The sequence below is a fragment of the Mustela nigripes genome, chromosome 7, assembly GCF_022355385.1.
Source record: "Mustela nigripes isolate SB6536 chromosome 7, MUSNIG.SB6536, whole genome shotgun sequence".
NCBI lineage: Eukaryota > Metazoa > Chordata > Mammalia > Carnivora > Mustelidae > Mustela > Mustela nigripes.
In genome coordinates this window covers 110,731,165-110,752,639 of record NC_081563.1, presented here as the reverse complement: position 1 = coordinate 110,752,639, position 21,475 = coordinate 110,731,165, and the positions used below count along the sequence as shown (strand labels likewise).

The 21,475-nt window shown below is 42.3% G+C and overlaps 2 protein-coding genes across 3 annotated transcripts in view; both read left to right on the top strand.

The window, feature by feature from the left end:
• LOC132021755 (mitochondrial antiviral-signaling protein-like) overlaps nt 1–7,784 on the top strand; it is a 37,688-nt gene extending 29,904 nt beyond the window's left edge. The window contains exons 9-11 of one of the 2 annotated variants that reach the window (XR_009405439.1): nt 5,126–5,312; nt 5,941–6,092; nt 7,547–7,784. The gene's annotated coding sequence lies outside the window, so the exon portion shown is untranslated. Of the gene's footprint in view, nt 1–496; nt 2,122–5,125; nt 5,313–5,940; nt 6,093–7,546 lie in introns of those variants that run through there. The other variant, XM_059406603.1, reaches the window with a different exon arrangement.
• Nucleotides 7,785–10,419: 2,635 nt separating this feature from the next.
• The window catches only part of PANK2 (pantothenate kinase 2), a 38,040-nt gene continuing 26,984 nt past the window's right edge, over nt 10,420–21,475 (top strand). The window contains exon 1 of the mRNA XM_059406604.1: nt 10,420–10,814. Coding sequence (XP_059262587.1) covers nt 10,550–10,814 — 265 coding nt within the window. The 5' untranslated portion in view covers nt 10,420–10,549. The remainder of the gene's footprint in view (nt 10,815–21,475) is intronic.

Below are 21,475 nucleotides of genomic sequence, written 5' to 3'. Positions count from 1 at the left end.
GCCCTAAAAATGGGGCAAAAAGAACTCAATTGTGTATTGAATTGATGCCTGAATCACACAGAGAGGAATTATTTCAACTTTAAAACACAACAGTTTGATTTTTCATCTGTAGTGCAATATATCCTTAAGACAAAAAAAACTGCAAGGAAATGTTAAACAGTATTTAGTAACCATCTTGTTGGTGATAATATTGGTATTTTTATTCTGAAACTATTATCTCTAATGATAAAGCAAATAAGTAGTGAATGTTGTTAAGAACTTGGATTTTTTAGGACAAGATAAAAGAGAAATATAAAACCAAAGGAATTATGTAAAAACTCTAGAACCTTAAAAATGAATGGAAAAATATTAATATAAATGTATGATATATTTTTCTCTTTATAAAAGTAGGTTTTCTATCTATATGCTAAAATGGCCTAGAAATTGAACAACCCAGTAGCAATGTGCACTCCTGGTGTCCAAATTGTGACCTCTAAACATCATTTCCTACTGATAGGAACAATTACTCCTTGGAGAAATGTCTGATTCAAGATCTGGACAGGAGATTTCTAGAGTTGAGGCTGGAACCTCTCATCATATCAGAGAACAAGAAAGCTGTGTAAGACTATCAGAGTCACCTTTAAATGATTATGGAGTCAATCTGAAGGGCTTCCATTGACCAAATGTGGCGCCAATTTGAACATCAAAAAGAAGAGTGATTCCAATGGATTGAAATTCACCAAATATGTTTTAAAATGCGTGAGTTCATAATAACAATAAAAAGAAAGTCATTCATTTATTTTTATTTTTTTAAGATTTTATTTATTTGACAGAGAGCGATCACAAGTAGGCAGAGAGGCAGGCAGAGAGAGAGGAGGAAGCAGGCTCCCTGCCAAGCAGAGAGCCGGATGCGGGGCTCGATCCCAGGACTCTGGGATCATGACCTGAGCAGAAGGCAGAGGCCTAACCCACTGAGCTACCCAGGCGCCCCAAGAAAATCATTCATTATCTGGTTATCTGATGACAAGAAAGTCATCAGATAACCATTATCTGGTTATCTGGTGACAAGAAAGTCATGTATTCTTAGTCACCTCAAGAAGACACTAGAGGGGCGCCTGGGTGGCTCAGTGGGTTAAGCCGCTGCCTTCGGCTCAGGTCATGATCTCGGGGTCCTGGGATCGAGTCCCGCATCGGGCTCTCTGCTCAGCAGGGAGCCTGCTTCCCTCTCTCTCTCTCTGCCTGCCTCTCTGTCTACCTGTGACCTCTCTCTGTCAAATAAATAAATAAAATCTTAAAAAAAAAAAAAAGAAGACACTAGAAAACCAATTCATTCTGAAAACTGGTCAATAAAGAGAATCAACTCTGCTTTAAAAAAAAAAAAAAAATAGGGCGCCTGGGTGGCCCAGTGGGTTAAGCCGCTGCCTTCGGCTCAGGTCATGATCTCAGGGTCCTGGGATCGAGTCCCACATCGGGCTCTCTGCTCAGCAGGGAGCCTGCTTCCTCCTTTCTCTCTCTCTCTGCCTGCCTCTCTGCCTACTTGTGATCTCTCTCTGTCAAATAAATAAATAAATAAAATCTTAAAAAAAAAAAAGAAAAAAATGGGGTTCCTGGCTGGCTCAGTAGAGCATGCAACTCTTGATCTTCCTTTTTTAAAAAGACTCATTTATTTATTTGAGAGAGAGAGCAGGAGCAGAGGGAAAGGGAGAGAGAGAATCTCAAGCAGGCTCCAGACCTAACTGGAGACTGACTCGGAGTTTTGATCTTACTATCCCGAGATCATAATCTGAGCCAAAAACCAAAACTGGGTGCTCAACTGACTGAATCACCCAGGCACCCCATGCTACTCTTTTTTTTTTTTTAATAAGATTTCATTTATTTATTTGACAGAGAGAAATTACAGGTACACTGAGAGGCAGGCAGAGAGAGAGAGAAGGAAGCAGGCTCCCTGCTGAGCAGAGAGCCCGATGCGGGACTCGATCCCAGGACCCTGAGATCATGACCTGAGCCGAAGGCAGCGGCTCAACCCACTGAGCCACCCAGGCGCCCACCCCATGCTACTCTTGATCTTGAGGTTGTGGGTTTGAGCCCCACATTGGGTATAGAGATTACTTAGAGGTTAAAAAAAAAAAAAAAAAAAAAGAATCAGGGGCACCTGGATGGCACAGTTGGTTGAAAGTCTGACTCAGTTTCAGCTTGGTCATGGTCTCGGGGTCATGGGATTGAGTCCTGAACTGGGCTCTACACTCAGTGCAGAGTCTGCTTGGGACTCTCTCTGCCTCTTCCTCTGCGCCCCTTCCCCCATATGCAGGCTCTCTCTCTCAAGTGAATAAATAAATCTTTAAAAAAAATCAGTCTTGCCCTTTCTATAGAAGTTATACTTCAGGATACCAAAGAGCTGATGGATAAAGGTTCTTTATAAAAGAATTCCAATTAATTAAGTGCAGAGGAGATAAAAGAATTAGAATATCACAATTTTGCACCCCGTAATAAAATAATGGCTATATCACCATTAGGCAATGTCACCAATAGTTGCTGAATCCAGTAGGTAAAAAGCTGATGGAGAACTTTATAATGGATGGACCAATCTGATGTTACCTGAACCAAATGACCAATCTTAACATCTCAAAAAGAGGTAATAATGCAAGTAAGTAGTGAATGTTATGAACTAGGATTTTCCTGTTCTGATGAGACAAATAAGAAATAAATAGTACCACCAATGATGAATTGTTTTAAATAAAGCAAACCTGCATCTAATCAAGACTTTAAATTATGGGGTGCCTGGGTGGCTCAGTGGGTTGGGCCTCTGCCTTCAGCTGGGGTCATGGTCTTGGGGTCCTAGGATCGAGCCCTGCATCAGGCTTTCTGCTCCGCGGGGCGCCTTCTTCCTCCTCTCTCTCTCTGCCTGCCTCCTGGCCTACTTGTGATCGCTCTCTGTCAAATAAATAAATAAAACCTTAGAAAAAAAACCACAAAAGACTTTAAATTACAAGGATGCAGTCATCAAAATCAGAAATGTGGAAATTCTTCGGGGCAAACAATCTGGTTTCTTCAATAAATAAATTGCAAGGAAAATAAATGGAGGGAAACAGGTTAAAAAAGATTTAAGAGACAAAGCAATGAAATGCATTATGTTGACTTTGGAAAATGAATTTGACACAATTATAAAAGATTGACAATCAGGGAAAGTTAAATAATGTGGGGTTCATGATACTTGAGGGTTTTTTTTTTTTAAGATTTTATTTATTTTTTTGAGAGAGAGGGAGCATGGGGAGAGGGGAGCAGAGGAAAAGGGAGAGAGAGAATCTTAAGCATCCTATCTTAAGAATCTAAGATTAAGCATGGGGTCCAAACTCATGACCCTAAGAACAAGACCTGAGCTGAGATCAAGAGTCAGACACTTAACCGGCTGAGCCACCCCACCAGAAATGATTCTAGATGTTCTACATATATTATTTAACTTTTCCCCAAGGCCTATTACATTTATCTTTCCATTAACATTGACAATATATATTTATTTTTTCAGTTAAAATACCTTGGGAAGCAGTCTATAATATCTAAAAGTATTACAAATTCCTTTTGATGGCTGCATAGTGTTCCATTGTGGCCCAGTCATTTTTTATTCAACTGAGGTTTAGCTAGGTTAAGCAGCTTGCTGAAAATCACTCAGCTGGAGCTGGTAGGATTAGGACTAAGGTCTGGCTGACTCCAAAGCATGTATTCTAAATTAGTGTTTCCCAGACTTTAATACATATATGAATCCCCTGAGGCTTTTGCTGAAATTGCAGATAAGGTGGGTTTGGGGTGAGTCCTGAGATCCTTACAAATTACTCATCATGCAAAAGCAAGGGAAGCCTAGAAAACTTGGTCTGAGCATGGACTGCACACTGGGATCACCTGGGAAGCATTAAAAACTTAGTAAAAATATATATTGGTGTTCTCTTTCAGTGAATTAGGCCAGAGACAGGGATTATTTAAGGAAAGGACAATAAATTCTGCAATAGCCTCCATCTTCCAAAATAAGGTAGACAGTTTTCTCTTGTGCATTTGTCTCTTCAGCTGCCTGAAATATGAGGATCCTTGAGAAATGGGCTTGCCCTTATGGTAGGAAAGTTATTGTTCAAAATATTGGATTTTGGGAGAGGATGGGCTTGGTTTCCATCATTACTGTTTTAAGACTCTGGTTGCAAGTAAGAGAAAACAATATAAGCTAAATTAAGAAAAAAAGGGGTGACGGAGTCATAAGAAATATTTAAAAACATTTTAATGTTACAGGAAGGGACCCAAAGACAGGAAAGTAATCAGCCCAGGAAAGGATGGAAGTTGGCAAGACTAGGAGAACTGGCAAAGCACTCTTGTTTTTCTGGTTTGCTCTGTGCATCTGTTCATTCTTGGGTCTCTCTGCAAATCAGCTTTCTCTGTTCCTTTGCGTGCATGGAGGATGTGGGAGCACACTTTGAGAACTGAGTCCCTGTTCCAAGGTGTTGGGTTATGGATGCAAACATGGCTATTGGAGCCTAATCTACAGGTAGGTAGGGGGATTTCTGGGTGAAGAGGGAATGGTTGTGAGGTGGCAGGTATGAAACATTGTCTACTGCAAAGATGTTAGGATTTTAAAGAATCTTGAAGTTGTTATTGCCACTGTAATGATTTATTAACACATTGTGTGTGTGTGTGTATCTGTGTATTACACTGTGAAAGGCGCTGTGGGGGATATGAAGGTGCAAGCTTTTATTCTAATAGCTCTCAAAGTCTAGTTGGAGATTATAAAACATGTATATCAAGAATGTTAACACAAGGAAGTATGTGATACATGTCATTAAGAGTGACGTATTTTAAAAGATTAGAAGGTTCATAGCTAAGTGTGGTAATCTGTGAGGACTTTAAGGAGGAGGTATCTTTTGGGATAAACTATGGAAATTGGGTTGAATTTTGATTAAGCAGAAATGGGGTGGGAGGAATTTCATGTAGAGCTGAAGGATGAAGTTTACAGCTGGGTAAGAGTCAAGTCTGTCTGGAGAGCTGGGAGATTCCTTTTGCTAGAACATACTACGCAAGTGTATGGGAAGTAATGACGAAAAGTGGAAAGATGCTAAATGCGGGACTCCTTGTATATTAAGTGTTTTTTAAAATTTTATTTATTTGACAGAGAGAGATCACAAGTACGCAGAGAGGGAAGGCGGAGAGAGAGGGGTGGGGAAGCAGGCTCCCCGCTGAGCAGAGAGCCCGATGTGGGCTCTCCAAGAACCCTGGGATCAAGACCTGAGAACCCTGGGATCAAGACCTGAGCCGAAGGCAGAGGCTTTAACCCCCTGAGCCACCCAGTCACCCCTATAGTAAGTGTTTTGAATTTAGTTCTGTAGGTGAAACCTTTTTCTTTTCTTTCTTTCTTTTTTTTTTTTTTTTAAGTAGGCTCCATGCTGGGGTGGGGAATGAACTCGTGACCTGAGATCAACTCCTGACTGAGATCAAGAGTCAGAAGCTAAACATAACTAGCCACCCAGGTGCCCTTCATCAAGACCTTTTAGAGGGGAGATTATACCAGCACCTGGGAGCATGGGCCTGGAAAGTAAACCAGAAGCAGAACAAGTATTTAGGAGGCAACCAAAATAAAGTGCTCCCACAGGGCTCTTTTTGTCTAATTTGATAGCTACTAGACACTTGTGGCTATTGATAATTTTTTAAAAGTTTATTTATTTATTTTAATAATCTCTATACCTAATTTGAAGCTCAAACTCAAAACCCAGAGAGCAAGAGTTTCGGGCTTTTCAGACTGCGCCAGCCAGGCATCCCACTGATCACTTCTAATGTGACTAGCGCCATATGCTGAAATAATAATGTTTTGGAAATATTGGGTTAAATATGCTAACAAAATAATTTCACCCATTTCCTTTTACTTTTAAAGATGTGGCTACTAGAAAATTTAAATTACCCATGTGATTTGTATGTATTTCTGGTGAATAGTGCTGGACTCAAGGAAAGGGCACATGAAAGTGAAGAATCATGTTGCCCAGAGGAACAGAAATGGCAGTGCCATTAAGAGAACTGAGGAAAGGGAAGCTGTTGAAGAGGAAAGAGGACAAACTTGTTTTCAGAAAGCAGATGCTTTTACAAAGGTAAGTTTCCCCTTATCTGCAAGGGATATGTTCCAAGATCCCCAGTAGGTGGCTGCAACCACGGAGTACCAAACCTTATATATACCTGTTTTTCCTGTTAAAACACAACTGTGATAAGATTTAATTTATAATTTAGGCACAGTAAGAGATTAACTACAGTAATCACAAGAAGGAACAAGTATAATAGTCTATTGTAATAAGAGTTTTATCAATGTTATCTCTTATTGGACTGTATCCATCCTTCTTCTTGTAATGATATGAGACAATAAAATACCAATGTGATGAGACGAAGTGAGGGCAACGATGTAGGTGTTGTTATGTAGCCACTGGCTACTGGTGACCTTCTGACAGTATTTCAGAAGAAGGATCATCTACTTCAAGACTGGCTGACCACAGGTAAATGAGGCCTGGGAAAGCGAAGCTTCAGATGGCGGGGGGTGGGGGAGAAGGAGGTCTACTGCAGGTTTATTTGGGGATGAAGATAATCTTAGCCATCAAGCTGGATCACCTGGGTAGCTCAGTTGGTTAAGCGGTCGACATTTGATTTAGGCTCAGATCATGATCTCAGGGTCATGAGATGGAGTCCTGTGTAGGGCTCTGTGCTGGGCATAGAACCTGTTTAAGATTCTCTTTCCCTCTTCCTCTCCCCCTTTCAAAAATAAATAAATATGCCATTAAGCTTTCAAAATGGAAAGAACTAGATCTTCATTGCTTTTACTATAACAGAGATGTGAGTGATTTTTATATCCAGAGATGAATTTCCCAAAGTGTGTCCAAGGAAGAGATTCTGTGAAAAAAAGATTCCATGGACAATTACATTTGGAAAATACATAGCTGAGTCTCCTCTTGGAGATATGCACATGCATATATAATATCTAGGGGCTTAGTAACTTCCTGTCTATCCTATCCTATCTTTGTCCTTTGAAAGAGATAATAGGCAAGGTTCCCCCCAAGTCTCCACACCATTATATTCTGGAAAAAAAGACCATGTACTTGAAAGGGGACTGATTCCATGCTTTTCATTTCCCTGGCACCAATACAGTGAAAGGAGAAAGAAGTTGGTCTATAAAAGTCTGTGGCTTGACACTCTTGTGATACTTTCAATTTTTTATTCCCCAGTGATGCTCTATTTTAGCTGCAAGAAAACTCAATAGAAACTCAGGGAGGGTGTTTCCTCGGGCTGTTAGATAGTAGTAAGAGACAAGGAAGTGAATCTTCTATCATCTGGGGGCCAGAGGGCAGACTGTGGGCCCTAACGTGGCCTCCAATGACTCTCTCCTTCCTGGTATTCACATTCTTGGGTAATATCAACCCAGTCTGAAGAAGTCTCATCTGTGTAATAATAGGATATTGGATACTGCAATAGGATATTGCAGCCATGATGGGTGTAGGACTTTCCAGGCTCGATCTTAAAAGATATTGTAATTTCTGCATGTTTTCCCTCGAATCACTAGCTTCGGGAGAAGCCAGCTGTCATGTTGGGAGGACACTCAAGCAACCCTATGAAGAGGCCCACCCATGTTGTGGGAGCTGAGGCCTCCTGCCAAAAGCTAGTACCAGCTTGCCAGTCATGTGAATAAGCCATCTTGGAAGTGGATCCTTCAGACCATATGCCCTCAAATGACTGCAACTTCATGAAAGAGCCAGAACCATCCAGCTAAATCACGCCCAAATTCTTGACCCACAGAAACTGAGATAATAAATATTTATTACTCAGCCACTAAGTTTTGGGGTTATTTCTGACCTAGCAAAAGGCAACTAATATGGTAGATGTCTATTCTGTGTGATGTTTTGTCACGGAAATGGCTCTAGATTTGCAAATTATTACTTTAGAATTTGGTTAGTTCCTATAAAACATTATGCTTACCATGACCTCTGGTGTGTATACCAGAACATAGCCACCTCCAGCCCTGAGATGTGTATTCCAGAAAACTTGTTTTCTCTGGTGTGTATACCAGAAAACTGGTTTCTCCCCAAGAGTAAATTATTGAGAGAAGTGATTAAAAAAAAATTGATACTCTCCCTTTAAACTCTTATAATACCCAGAGAGAAAGAAAATCTCTTACTCGCTCCTTTTATTTGACGTTTTGGAAAAAAAAAAAAAAAACCTTGCTCCACGAAAAATCTTCAATTTCTTTTCTTTTCCTTAAAATACATGTTTTATTTAAGTAAAACACACATACAGAAAAGTGCACGAAACACGTGAACATCTTAAAGACACATTGCAAAGTGAACACACCCATGTAGCCACCACCCAGACCAGAGAAACTGAACACTCCCTGTCCTACAGAAATCTATCTGTTGCCCTGTCATCATGACTCTCTTCCCCTTCCCCCCACAAAACCCCATCATCCTGATTTCTAATCATTTATTAATATTGAACTTCATATAAATCATACAGTATGTATTCTTTCATGTCTGTTTTATTTTGCTCAGTGTGTTTGTATTTTTCATTTAGGATTATAAACATCTTGCCTAATTGCCATTCATCCGTTATTTTTATAAACTTTAGAGATAGCCACAAACTGTAAGTTCATACCACAGAGTGAGGACACATATATTTATTTAGATATAAATATCTAAATATAGATATATAAATATTTATATATTTATTTAGAGGACAAAAACCCTTCTAAGAATTTATTGGAATTTTACTGAATCTGTACCTTCTGGTTACTGTAAGGCAGAGAGTAGCTGAACTTCTCAGGAATCCAGGCTCTGTCATTTTTTAAGCTGTGTGTCTCCAGTTAAGTTGCCTCATCATCCCAGTGTCGCTTAGAGGATTAAATGACATGTAAAGGCACTCTCTACACTGTAAAAAACAAACAAACAAAAAACAAACTACACAGGTATTTCAGGTGTTGTTTTGCTACTGGGGTTCATCTTGGGAGTCTTGGATGATGATGATGATGATTTCTGATTCTTCAGGATGACCTATCAGAACTCACAGCCTAGGATGAACGCTCCCTCGGGTCAAGGAGGACCACATTGGTGAGGGGTAGAAAGAAAGATGGGCCACACTGGGTGCTGAGATTTAGAAGACTAGCTACAGGTGTTCTTGGTTCTTGTAGGATTCATCTGGGGTGGCTTCTTGCAGGAGTTGCAATTTCCAGAGTTTGGATATAGGATTTCCAGAGTTATTCCTGCAGTGAGGGGAAGCTAGTTTGGAATAAGCGGTTAATTTTCTTCAACGAGCAAAAAAGCTCATCTTTCTTTTCAGCCGGCTACTAGCCGTCATTACGGGAAAGGTGAAGAAAATGAGGGCTATCACCCAAGGGACATTACAGTGTCCTGAGGGAGGCACTTAACCAATAAGTGGCAAGCAAGAAAAACACAGTCTCGCTAAACTTGATGGAGTGAGGGAGTACCCTGAGGATACAGAACAAGGCAGCATCATTTCAGGCTGGGGTAACCTTGGGAGAAGGGTTGGTTGGTAGGGCCTTTGGTTGCAGTGAGTGGTATCTCAGGCTGGAGGTGACCATGTTCCCGCCTCCACCCCCGAAAAGGGAAGAGGATGATTAACGCGCACGCACGCGCACGCACACACCCCTAACAGGCTTCAAAGCAGCCACCAAATCCTTCTATGTCCCTCCAGTGCGCCGCACAGAAAAGAAGTCCAGACTGTCCTTCAAAACGCCAACCCTACTCCCCGGCTCCCACACCCCCTCCTTCAGCACAGGCGGGTGGCGAAGGGTTTATAACCCACCTCTTTCTCCAGTTGCCATGGAGACCAGCCCCAGTCCTTTCATTCCTTCTGGTACCGGGAACATTTCTCCAACGCAGACAGAATGGAGGGGGCTTCGCCCAAACACGCCCGTGGCTGTGCTGGGAGAGAGAGTGGTGGTAAAAAACATAGCGCGGAGGAGCTGGCGGCCTCGAGGGCAGCGGCGGAACCAGGCCGAGGGACAAAGGCTAAGGTCAGCCGCGGTCCAAGTCCTTCTCTTTGCCAAAGTCTGGCGGCCAGACGCTGGGGGGCCCACTGTTGGGCTGGAGGAGGGTGCGGGCCGGGAGAGACCGGACGCAGCACCGCGGCGGGACGCTGGGGCTGGGGAGCGGACCCGTCCACCTGTGCGGGCGGGTGCGCTGGACCCTCCACCCACACGTCCATTGGGCGGTGCCGCCATCACTCTCGCCTCAGCAACACCGCCTTCCCCGCGGCCCAGCCCGGGTCCCCACCCCCGCCACTCTCCGCCCCGCCCCGCCCCCGTCATGGGAGCCTTTCATTGGGCGGAGGCACTGTCGATCCTCCTTGAGTGAGGGAGACGATTGGACGCGAGGCCTTCGGGACGCCTCCAGCCTATTTGGATTGGTTTGCTGCGCGCTGGCGCAACGGAAGAGGCGGCCGGCGGAGGGTGCGCTTCTGCTTGGGTTGGACTGCCGCGGAGGAGGCGACCAGGGACCCGGCGCTGGGGGGCTGGCTCGGGCGGCAGCGGTGGCGGCAGCGGTGGCTGCTGCGGATGGGAGCGGGCCGGCTCGGCGTGCCGATGGAACGCCACGGTAGAGCGGCCGACACCTCCGCCTCTTCGGCAGGGGAGCCGGCGCCCGAAGGGCCTGATGGGCGGCGGCGGGAGCTGCTGCGGCGCCGGGCAAGCAGCGCCTCGGAGCCCCCAGTCGGGGCCTCGGCTTCGGCGGAGGGCGTCAGACGAAGCCGGCCCGGCTCCTACAGCGGCGCCCCCTCGGTCTCCCGCCAGCGCGTCGAAAGCCTTAGGAAGAAGCGGCAGCGTAAGTGCCCGGCGGGTCGTCCTCGCGGCTCGCCCTGCCCCCTTCCGGCCCGGCCGCCGTTTTTCCCGCGCGCTCGCGCGGGGACAGTGCCCTCGCACGGTGGTCCCAGGTTGGTGCATGGGCTGGCAGCCGACTGGAGGCCTCGGGTCCAAGCTCTGGCGATCGGGGTTCGGCCCTCGCCCAACCCTCTCGCGCAGTGGACCGCGCTTCCCGGTTGGGGGATTGGAAGGTCTTTACCCAGGACCCTTTCTCCCTTATTTTAGCTCCTTGGGTATTTCTTTGCCCTCAAGTCACGTGATTTTATCTTCGAGAAGGCTTCTTTTGACTCTCTTCCACCGCCGCCCCTCCCCCTAAATCCTCTGAATCGCCAGTGTCTGCCTGTCCTGGGTTTCCAGAGAGCTGTCCAAGACGTCAGATCCCTTTAATCTGAAGATTTCGGGCTTCCTGGGAAATGGTTAACGGGCCCTTGAGTTGCTGCAGGCCTAAAATTGGATTCCGTGCTCCGTGCACTTAAGCTTTGGCTGCTTTTCTTCCCGTGAGAATTCGGGTCATCTCTCACCCAGATATCTCTTCTGTTTTCTTTGCATCTGTTTGCTGATACGATTCAGGACTAGCATTCTGGGCATGAAGGCTTTTTCTTTTGAGGGAATCTCGCCTTGGCAGTTGCATATGCTTTTTCCGGGGAATCGGTTTCTCCATTTTATTATCAGGCTGCTTTTTCTGCGTGATAACCTAGTACAGATCCCCCCTCCCCCTCTTTTTTTTTTTTTAACAGGTCTTCAGTTCAGGTCCTCTGGCAGCTATTGCTACTGTTGAAAGTATCCACTGTCTTAATACTCTGATAAGAGCTTTATCATATAGTGACACTTTACATGTGGTTAGATTCCCCGCCCCGCGCTAAATTTCTCTTTCAGGAAGTCGGCTTGTTTTAAGATTATTTTTTTATTTATTTGAAGAGGGGGCACAAGTAGGCAGAGTGGCAGGCAGAGGAAGAGGGAGAAGCAGGCTCCCCACTGAGCGGGGAGTCTGATGCGGGACTTGATCCCAGGACTCCTGGGATCATGAGCCGAAGGCAGTCACTTAACCAACTGAGCCACCCAGGCGCCCCAGTCAGCTTTTTAAATGCATATTATGAGAGTGAGGGAAAGTGGCAGGGTGAGTTTGAGGTCTTTACTGGATGCCTTAGTCCACCTGGCTTGCTTTACCTTTATCTTCTGTGATTTGGATGATTAAATATTAAATGTAGCCCTCTTTTGCTGTGAAAAGTTTGGGAGTCTCAGTTATTTTGTCGTTTTCTATCTTCTTGAAAGAAATTTGAAAACAGCTTAACTGCTCTCAACCTATACCATTTCTAGAGCCAGTTACTTGGTTTGTATCTTATTTGAGAAGCATCTGATTTTTAAGCATTGCACAATGTTAGTTCCTTACTGGTTTCCTACTACATGGTTACAGATGGATGTAAATTCCAGGGATTCAGCAAATAAGAATTCCAGCCATGGAGCCAACCGTTTTTAGACCATTGGCCATAAGGATCTAAATAAGTATTGTATTTTGGGTGTTTGCAAGGGTCAGGCACTCTTCTTAAAATTTTTAGGCATTCTTCCGAAAGCTTTAATAACTTCTTAGTACTCGTAACTGAGGTAGGTGGTAGTATTCCATTTTACAGATGAGAAAACTGGGGCACATTAGCCTTGTATAAAATGGCTTGTGAGTGGTGGAATAGAAGTGTAGATTGAGGAAGTCCAGCTTCATACATCCTCTTAACCAACTATGCTTTATTGAGTTGTTTATTTTCAGTTAGCTGTTTTCTTCATTGTTGCATTATATCCATCTTTTGTGTTCGAGGCTTACTTGAGGTGAATATTTCTAGGTCCTGTCGACGTACTTCCAAATATTGAGTATAGAAATGACCTTGGGAGTTCAATGCAGATTCCTGGGGTCCATCTCTATTTGTTTGAATCAGAATCTGGAGAGGGTTCTAAGAAGTTGCATTTTAAAACTCATATCATTTAGGTACAGGTGTCTCAGAGACAGCTCTGGAAAACTCTGGTTTAAACTGTCTTGGGTGTTAGGGGTGGCATGTAAGGTGGTTTTGAGATGTCTTTTAAGGAACTAAGACCGTTAATCGTGTTGTAGGGCTTACTTTTTTATTTTTATGTTTGGTGCTTGTCATGGTCTGCTTTACTGCTTTCTCTGATAAATCATGAAAAGCCATCTCAGGTAATGAGAACTGCCAAAGAAATAAACAAGGTATTGTTCTTTCTTCCATTTATTTTTTCTTTTATTATCCAGTGGTGCTCCGGGTTCAATGGAGAGAGAGCCTGTTGATTGCTGAACCCTTCAAGAATGGCTTTAACTTTGAGAGAATTCAGTGAAGACTAAATCTCTGTATTTATCTTTGGGAAAGTTGGCTATAGGTTAGTGCCACCTTTCTTTTATGGTTAGCCCGCCTCCTTCTGATGTCCTTATACTACTTGACTAAAGGAGACTAGTCATCATTTGAAACAAGGAGGAGCTGCTCAGTTTATTTTAGGAATTCTTGTGGTCCTGATTATAATCTTGTTCTGCTACACATGTTTCCTAGAGCAGTGTGATTCTCAAACCTGTTCTCATCCCAGACTTACATAGACATTAGGGATGAGGCTAGGCATGTCTGTGTTTAAGAAGTTCTTCAGGGACGCCTGGGTGGCTCAGTTGGTTAAGCAGCTGCCTTCGGCTCAGGTCATGATCCCAGCATCCTGGGATCGAGTCCCACATCGGGCTCCTTGCTCCACGGGGAGTCTGCTTCTCCCTCTGACTCTGCCTTCCACTCTGTCTGCCTGTGCTCGCTCTCACTCTCCCTCTGAAAAATAAATAAATAAAATCTTTAAAAAAAAAAAAGTTCTTCAGAAGTTTTATTATTACTTTTTTATTATTATTATTTTTTAAAGATTTTATTTATTTATTTGATAGAGATCACAAGTAGGCAGAGAGGCAGGCAGAGAAAGAGGGGGAAGTAGGCTTCTCGCTGAGCAGAGAGCCCAATGCAGGGCTCGATGCCAGGAACCTGAGACCATGACCTGATCCAAAGGCAGAGGCTTAACCCACTGAGCCACCCAGGTGCCCCAACAGAGCTGTCTTTTGATTCTAGATGTCTGACTTTAGACCTAATGTTCTTGACTTTCCCCATTTTTGAGTGAGGGAAGTTATGTGCAGTGTAACCTAGAGCAGTGGTTCTCACATGGAATCACTCAGAAGCTTAAAAAAGAACAAACCCCTTCAGGTCTGCAAACGGGTCTAAGAAATGCTTATGTTTAATTTTAAAAATTTCATTGAGGCTCGGTTAAATACAGCAAAATGTCCAATTTGACAAATGTATACAGGCATGTAACAAGAGAACATGCATTTCAATCAAGAGTCCCGGATGTACAGCAGATGTGTAGGAGGTGTGGGAGGTTGGGATGACAGTATCCCATGGGTGGGGAGACAAGCTGGATCTTTGAAGGTGACTCTCAAGCATGGTGTAGTATGCCAGTGAAGTCTTGGGACATGCTTCTTCTGGATTCATACCATTCATGGAGTATCTATCCTTAACCACCATTGATCTGAAAAATAAAGCTTTTGTTTATAGTTTGACAATACTAGCCTGGCAAGTGGATTGCTTTTCCTCAGCTTTTTGGGAGCATCGGCTATTGGCAGGATGGAATTGGTGCTGGGGCCCTGGGAGATTGTCCCTTATTCAGTGTTTCATCTTCAGCTGGGGAGTTAGGGAAGGCTGCATGTTAGGAGCTCAGGAAAAAAGATTTCTATTTTCTTGTAGCCTACTTTTGAGAGAATGGGAGAGGATGCTTTTTAACCTCTTTATCAACTTTAAATCTAAATGAAATCAAAGTAAGCCCTTCATTTTGGATGTATAACATGTGCAGCATTAAGCAGGACCTAAAAATAGTCCAATTATGTAGCTGTGTAAAATGGTACAGTATGTTATTTTAGGGGCTATATGTGTGAATCATGCATTTAGGTAATATGATTGTTCATTGTTGGCATCCCCACCCTCTTTTTATCTAGGGGTACCCTAGGTAAGAAGTGATGTATGCTTTAAAATATTTTTTTGCTTAAACACATATTAAAAGGAGAGAGAATGAATACAATAGACTTGTAGGCTGTTAGAGAGGACCTTATTAGGCAGAAAAGAATAGTTATTTGAATGGTCATTTAAAAGACCAGTGATGTTTTTTGGGCTTACATTTATAACCTAGGGAGCATTTTTCAGGTTCATGTTGTTGAGGTATCTTTAACTTCAGGCACTGTTCTTTCTCAGTTTATTGTGTTGTTCCTCACTTTATGTCAGCAAGACTGACTAGCTTGTGAAAACCCCTTTTCTAAATAATGTCTTAAAGTTTGCTTTCTGAAAGTGGGAGCCATCTTTAGTTTTTAGTAGTTTGCTAGGTTTCATGTGTTTATATTTCCTGAACATAGAGATTATTCTTGAGTCTGCTGGTTTGAAAATCTATAATATTTTTTAAGAATTAGGGAAGGTGGACTAATTTAACTTAGTCTCCAAGTTAAAACTATTTTAAATAAGAATAATTATTATTGGGGCACCTGGGTGGCTCAATGGGTTAAGCTGCTGCCTTTGGCTCAGGTCATGATCCCAGGGTCCTGGGATCGAGTCCCACATCGGGCTCTCTGCTTGGCAGGGAGCCTGCTTCTTCCTCTCTCTTTCAGCCTGCCTCTCTGCCTACTTGTGATCTCTGTCTGTCAAATAAATAAATAAAATCTTAAAAAAAAAGAATAATTATTATTAAAGTATGTCTTTTAAGGTGAGGCCAAGGATTGCTGCCTAGACCAGCCTAGAGGTTTGGGTTTGCAATTCTTAACTAGATGTGGTCTGGTAAAGATGTCATTCATAATGGTGGAAATTGAGCACACTTCTATAAACCGTTTATTTCCTATTGGAAAGCATTTCAGTTGTTGAAACTCATTATGACACAGACATGGTGCTGCAACCTGTGAGGGAGCGCTTAAATTCTTTCTGGAAGCTTGTCCTAAGGCAAGTGTGAATTGTCTAGACTGAGTACCTTGAGGCCTTTAATATCAAGAAATAGGCTAAGGGTTGCAAACCCACTAAAATATCTGTGAAAATTAATGGAATGACTCATGAATTAGAAGTGATAAATAGGTGTTCTGTTGGTGAGATACAAAGACTGATGGTATAGCAAAAGTTCATTTTTCCGTGACTTTTCCCAGCAGAAGCACAGTGTTCTGAACAAGGATTGGAAAGCTTATTCCAGTTTTCATTTTATTAGGGCATCTGGGGCAGTCTTGCAGTCAGTGATAGGAATCTAAACCCCTTTGGACAGGGTGAATTCTGTGGCCCGACGCAGTTCTCTCAGCCATTATCAAAGAGCACGTGTCTAATGAACCTCCCATGCTTCTCAGTGTTTCTGTGTTCTTGGATATGTAAATGGTTCAATGAGTACACAGAAAAATCCTGAAGCCATTAGAGGTTATAATAAACATATGAACTGAGCTTTGCTTAAGATTCCTTATTTTTCTTTATATATTGTTGATCTTCCTGATTTTTTTTTTTTTTTTTTAATTCATGTGAGACAGCTTGAGCAGGGGAGAGAGGGAGAGGGAGAAGCAGACTCCCTGCTGAGCAGGGAGCCCTGATGCAGGGCTGGATCCCAGGACCTGGAGATCATGAGTAGAGCCGAAGGCAGGCGTCCAACCATGTGAGCCACCTAGGTGCCTCCTTCCTGATTATTTAAAATATTATTTTTATTAAACTTCTTTTTAACTTTATTTTCATGTTAACTCAAGAATATGTGTTCTTTGCTCTTAGGTTTGTATAGATACTTGTGGAAAGAGGCTTGTTGAAGGTTTTAGGAAGTCTGGATTTGAGTCCCACCTCTGCCTTTTCTTGACTGGACCTTGGGCCCTTTTGCACTTCTGTTTTCTTCTTGTTGTTTTGGTTTTTTGAGGGGGTGGGTGAGGAGGGGCAGAGAGATCACAAGTAGGCAGAGAGGCAGAGAGAGAGAGAGAGAGAGAGAGAGAAAGGAGGAAACAGGCTCCCCGCCGCGCAGAGAGCCCGATGCGGGCCTCGATCCCAGGACCCTGAGATCATGACCCGAGCCGAAGGCAGCGGCTTAACCCACTGAGCCACCCAGGCGCCCTTTTTTCTTTTTTTTTAAGATTTTATTTATTTGACAGAGAGAGAGCTCACAAGTATGCAGAGAGGCAGGTGGAGGTGGGGGAAGAGGTGGGGGAAGCAAGCCCCCCGCTGAGCAGAGAGGCCGATGCGGGACTCAATCCCGGGACCCCGAGACCATGACCTGAGCGGAAGGTAGTGGCTTAACCCACTGAGCCACCCAGGCACTCTAAGAGAGAGAATCTTAACATCTTTTTTTTTTTTTTTTTTTTTTTAAAGATTTTATTTATTTATTTGACAGAGAGAAATCACAAGTAGATGGAGAGGCAGGCAGAGAGAGAGAGAGAGGGAAGCAGGCTCCCTGCTGAGCAGAGAGCCCGATGCGGGACTCGATCCCAGGACCCCGAGATCATGACCTGAGCCGAAGGCAGCGGCTTAACCCACTGAGCCACCCAGGCGCCCCAAAGAGAGAGAATCTTAAGCAGGTTCCACACCCTGTGCAGAGCTGGACATGGGACTCACTCCCAGCACCCCAAAATCATGGCCTGAACCAAATCAAGAGTTGGTCACCTAACTGACTGAGCCACCCAGGCACCCCTACACTTCTCTTTATCTGTGAAGTGGGATGATTATAATATTTGCCTTATATGGTTGTTGCAAGCATTAAATAAGCTATACAGTCAAGTACTTGGCTGTTAACAATTGATCATTTAAAATATAATAGCCATATATTAATGCTTTGGTTTTTTAATCTAAGGAAATGGGAGTAAAGCTTAATTTTTTTTTTTTAAAGATTTTATTTATTTATTTGACAGACAGAGATCACAAGTAGGCAGAGAGGCAGGCAGAGAGAGAGGAGGAAGCAGGCTCCCTGCTGAGCAGAGAGCCCGATGTGGGACTCGATCCCAGGACCCTGAGATCATGACCTGAGCTGAAGGCAGCGGCTTAACCCACTGAGCCACCCAGGCGCCCAAGTAAAGCTTAATTTAAGGACTAATCTTCCATAGGTCTTAGATGTCCACACCTTCGGATTCCAATATTGTTGATGTGATACGTTTGTTGATGGCGTGCTGTGTCTCTGCTAAGTGCGATGGTGGTGGTGATGGTTAAAGGAATGGTGCTGCAGATAGGAAAACAGGAATCAAATCTCCTCGCTTCCATCATATCCAGTGCTGTTGTGTGCTTGGGCGAAGAAACTTTTCCTCTAGATGCCAGGGACAGACTTTGCATGACTTGTGCCAGGTTGGTTTAGGCCTGTCACTGGCAGTGGAATTTTTGGAGGTGTAAAAAAAGTTCAGGACTATCCCTGGGACTGAGGTGGAATGGCTGCTGGGGAGTCAACTACAGTGTTCTCTTTAGAACTGCACTGACATGGTTAGATTAACTTGGGGAGAATTGACATTTTAGTAATACTCAATATTCTCTTCTGGAACAGAATAATCCTCTTTCACTGCTATGATTTTCAGTATACTATTTTAATAGTGATAGTACATATTTAGTATTATGATTTATTTCTAAATATTATTATATGTGACATTTTCCATGTCATTTTCTTGTTGGGTTTTTCTTACATAGGAACAGCTATTGGTATTTATGTTTTTTTAATCCATGTACTTAAAATTTTTTTATTCTTTTATTTTAATTGAGTCTTTTAATTTTTATTTCTTTGGAATATATTGAGGTAATTTCTAATGTGAAAACCATCTTTTGCGTTACTGAGAAGAATCTTTGTTGACCATTGTGTATTACTCTTAGTGCATAAGTGGATTCTGTTTAATAATTTAATGCATTTTATTGTGAGATACTTCTTTCTATTTTTGAAATGAGGTTAGAATAACTTGGGAATCTTTTTAGATTTTTTTCTGTACTCTAGAAGCTCTTAGAGGTTTGGCTGGAAACTATTAGGGACTCAGACTTTCTTGCTCTTGTTTGGGTGGTAGATCTTCGATACCCTTTTAAAATTTTCCAGTACTTTTGATTTGTGATTTTGATCTTATTTTGAGCCACTTTTTGTATTCCATTTTTATTGCTAATTTTCTGTTTAGTGTACTTTTTAAAACATTTTTTTATTTGAGAGAGAGGGAAAACACAAAAGGGGGGAAGGGGCAGGGAGAGAGGGAGCTGAGCAGGGAGCCCGATGTGAGGCTTGGTCCCAGACCCTGAGATCATGACCTGAACTGAAGGCAGACGCTTAACCAACTGATTCACTCAGGTGCCCCTGTTTAGTGTACATTTCAAACATTAAAATTGTATATTGTCCATTTGTACAAAATAGTATGCTTGCACAGTCTCTGGTTATATACTTAAAGATTTGAGAGAAAGTGGGCTGGAGTGAGTGCTATGAGTGGGGAACTTGACGGGGGCAGAGACAGAGGGAGAGGAGGAGAGACAGGGAGAGAAGTGGACTCACCACTGTGTGCAGAGCCCAACAGGGGGCTCAGTTTCATGACCCTGAAATCATGACCTGAGCTGAAATCAAGAGTTGGTCTCTTAACTCTGAGCCACCCAGGTGCCCCATGACTATATACTTTTCCTTTACCTTTCTCCTTCCTTCCTTCCTTCCTAGGAAAAGTTGCATCTAGATATACCTAACAGAAATTTGTTTGTTTTAATGACTTTTCCAAAGCTTGATTTTCATTCATCAGCTCTCCTGTGGCTTTGCTCTTGATGATGTTTTTCTCATTTCATTTACATCTTGCTTTTATTTTTAATAATGTCCTTTTGCTTTGGGTGCTTGGTTGGTGTAGTCGGTTGAGTGCCCGACTCTTGGTTTCAGCTTGTATCCTGATCTCAGGGTCATGAGATTGAGCCCTGTGTTGGGCTCTGTGTTCAGCATGGAGTCTGCTTGAGAGTCTCTCTCCCTCTCCCTTTTCCCACTCATGCGTGAACTTGTTCTCTTTCACTGTCCTAAATAAGTGAATAAATCTTTAAAAAAAATAATTCCCTTCTGCTTATTTTGGGTCTGTTTTATTCTTTATCTAACATTTCATTGTATGTGACATTGGCTTTTATTCAGGTTTCTTCTTTTTTTAATCCATTTGATAAACATTTAAACCTAGAAATTTCCCTTTGGATGCCACCTTGGGTATATCCTATTGATTTTGATACATACTGTTCTTATTGTCATTTGTTTAAAAGTTTGTTTTGATTTCCTCTTTAATTTCAGAGTTAAAAGAAGTTAAAAGAATTTCAGAGTTAAAAGAAATCTCTCCCAGGCGGAGAGATTTAATTTTATGTTTGTCGGATTAATTTATAATGTTGAAGTATTGTGGAAAGCAAATGTTCTTTGGAATTTGAGGTCCTTTAAGATTGTGCCTTTAGTTTTTTGTATGGTTTATGGGTGTTTGAAAAGAAAATATATATATTTTTTGATACAGAGTTATTTATGTTTCATAGATCCACCTTATTAGTTTGATAGTCAGATCCTCTATACCTTTATTTTTTTTGTGTGTGTGTGTGTACAAATTTCTGTGTCATTCTCAAGTTATAGTGTAGATTTATCAATTTCTTCTTGTTAGTGTTTTTGATGCATTTGTTAGGACCCTGTCAATTCTGCTTCTTTTATGTACATGATATAATTTCATTTTGTTCTCTTTTAATGCCTTTTGTTTGCTTGATTTCTTTTTAGTGTGCATGTATTATATTTACTTTCTGTTAACATTTGCTTAATACAGCAGAGTAGCATTGTTCAGGCATCATTTTGGTTATCCACATTGAAGTATATAAATGTTAGAAGTCAGTTTAATAAATGGTGCCAGTGATTCTACCCAACAAATTGGTCAGTGAATATATAATTTCAAGTGAGTATAGGATGGGAGTGGTGAATCCTGTTTCCTTGGTAGATTGCTGTTTGGAGGGGCACATCTCATGTGAGCGTTAAATGCAGTGCTGGTCTTGAAACATAAGGTTTGACTTGAACTATACCATGGTTCCTAAATGTAATTCACCTGGTATATCAGTCTCCAGTGAGGTGCTTAATATTTTGATATGAACACTTTTGTTTTTAAAAATTTTTATTTATCTATTTGACAGAGGGAGAGAGCGCGAGAGAGCAAACACAAGCGAGGGAGTGGGAGAGGGAGAAGCAGGCTTCCCACAAAGCAGGAAGCCTGAGGTGTGGTTTGATTCCAGGATATCAGGATCTGAGCTGAAGGCACCTTGCCTAACGACTGAGCCAGCCAGGTGCCCTGATATGAGCACTTTTGATTGAATGCTCTTTTTCATCTTAAAGCACAATGGACTCTGTTGTGGGTGGTTTGCCATTTATTTACCTTCAGTCTACTTGTCATCTTTTTTTTTTTTAAACTTTAATAGAAATTTGATTAGTTTTTTTTTTTACCATAATTACAAACTATGCCTGATGTCTTTTAGAGTTTAAATGAGAGAATATTTCTAATACATGAGTCCCATTTGGTTAATAAATAGTATAAAATATTAACAAATTAAAAAAATTGTATTATTTTTGTAAATTAACATATAATGTATTATTTGTTTCAGGGTTACACGTCTGTGATTCATCAGTCTTACA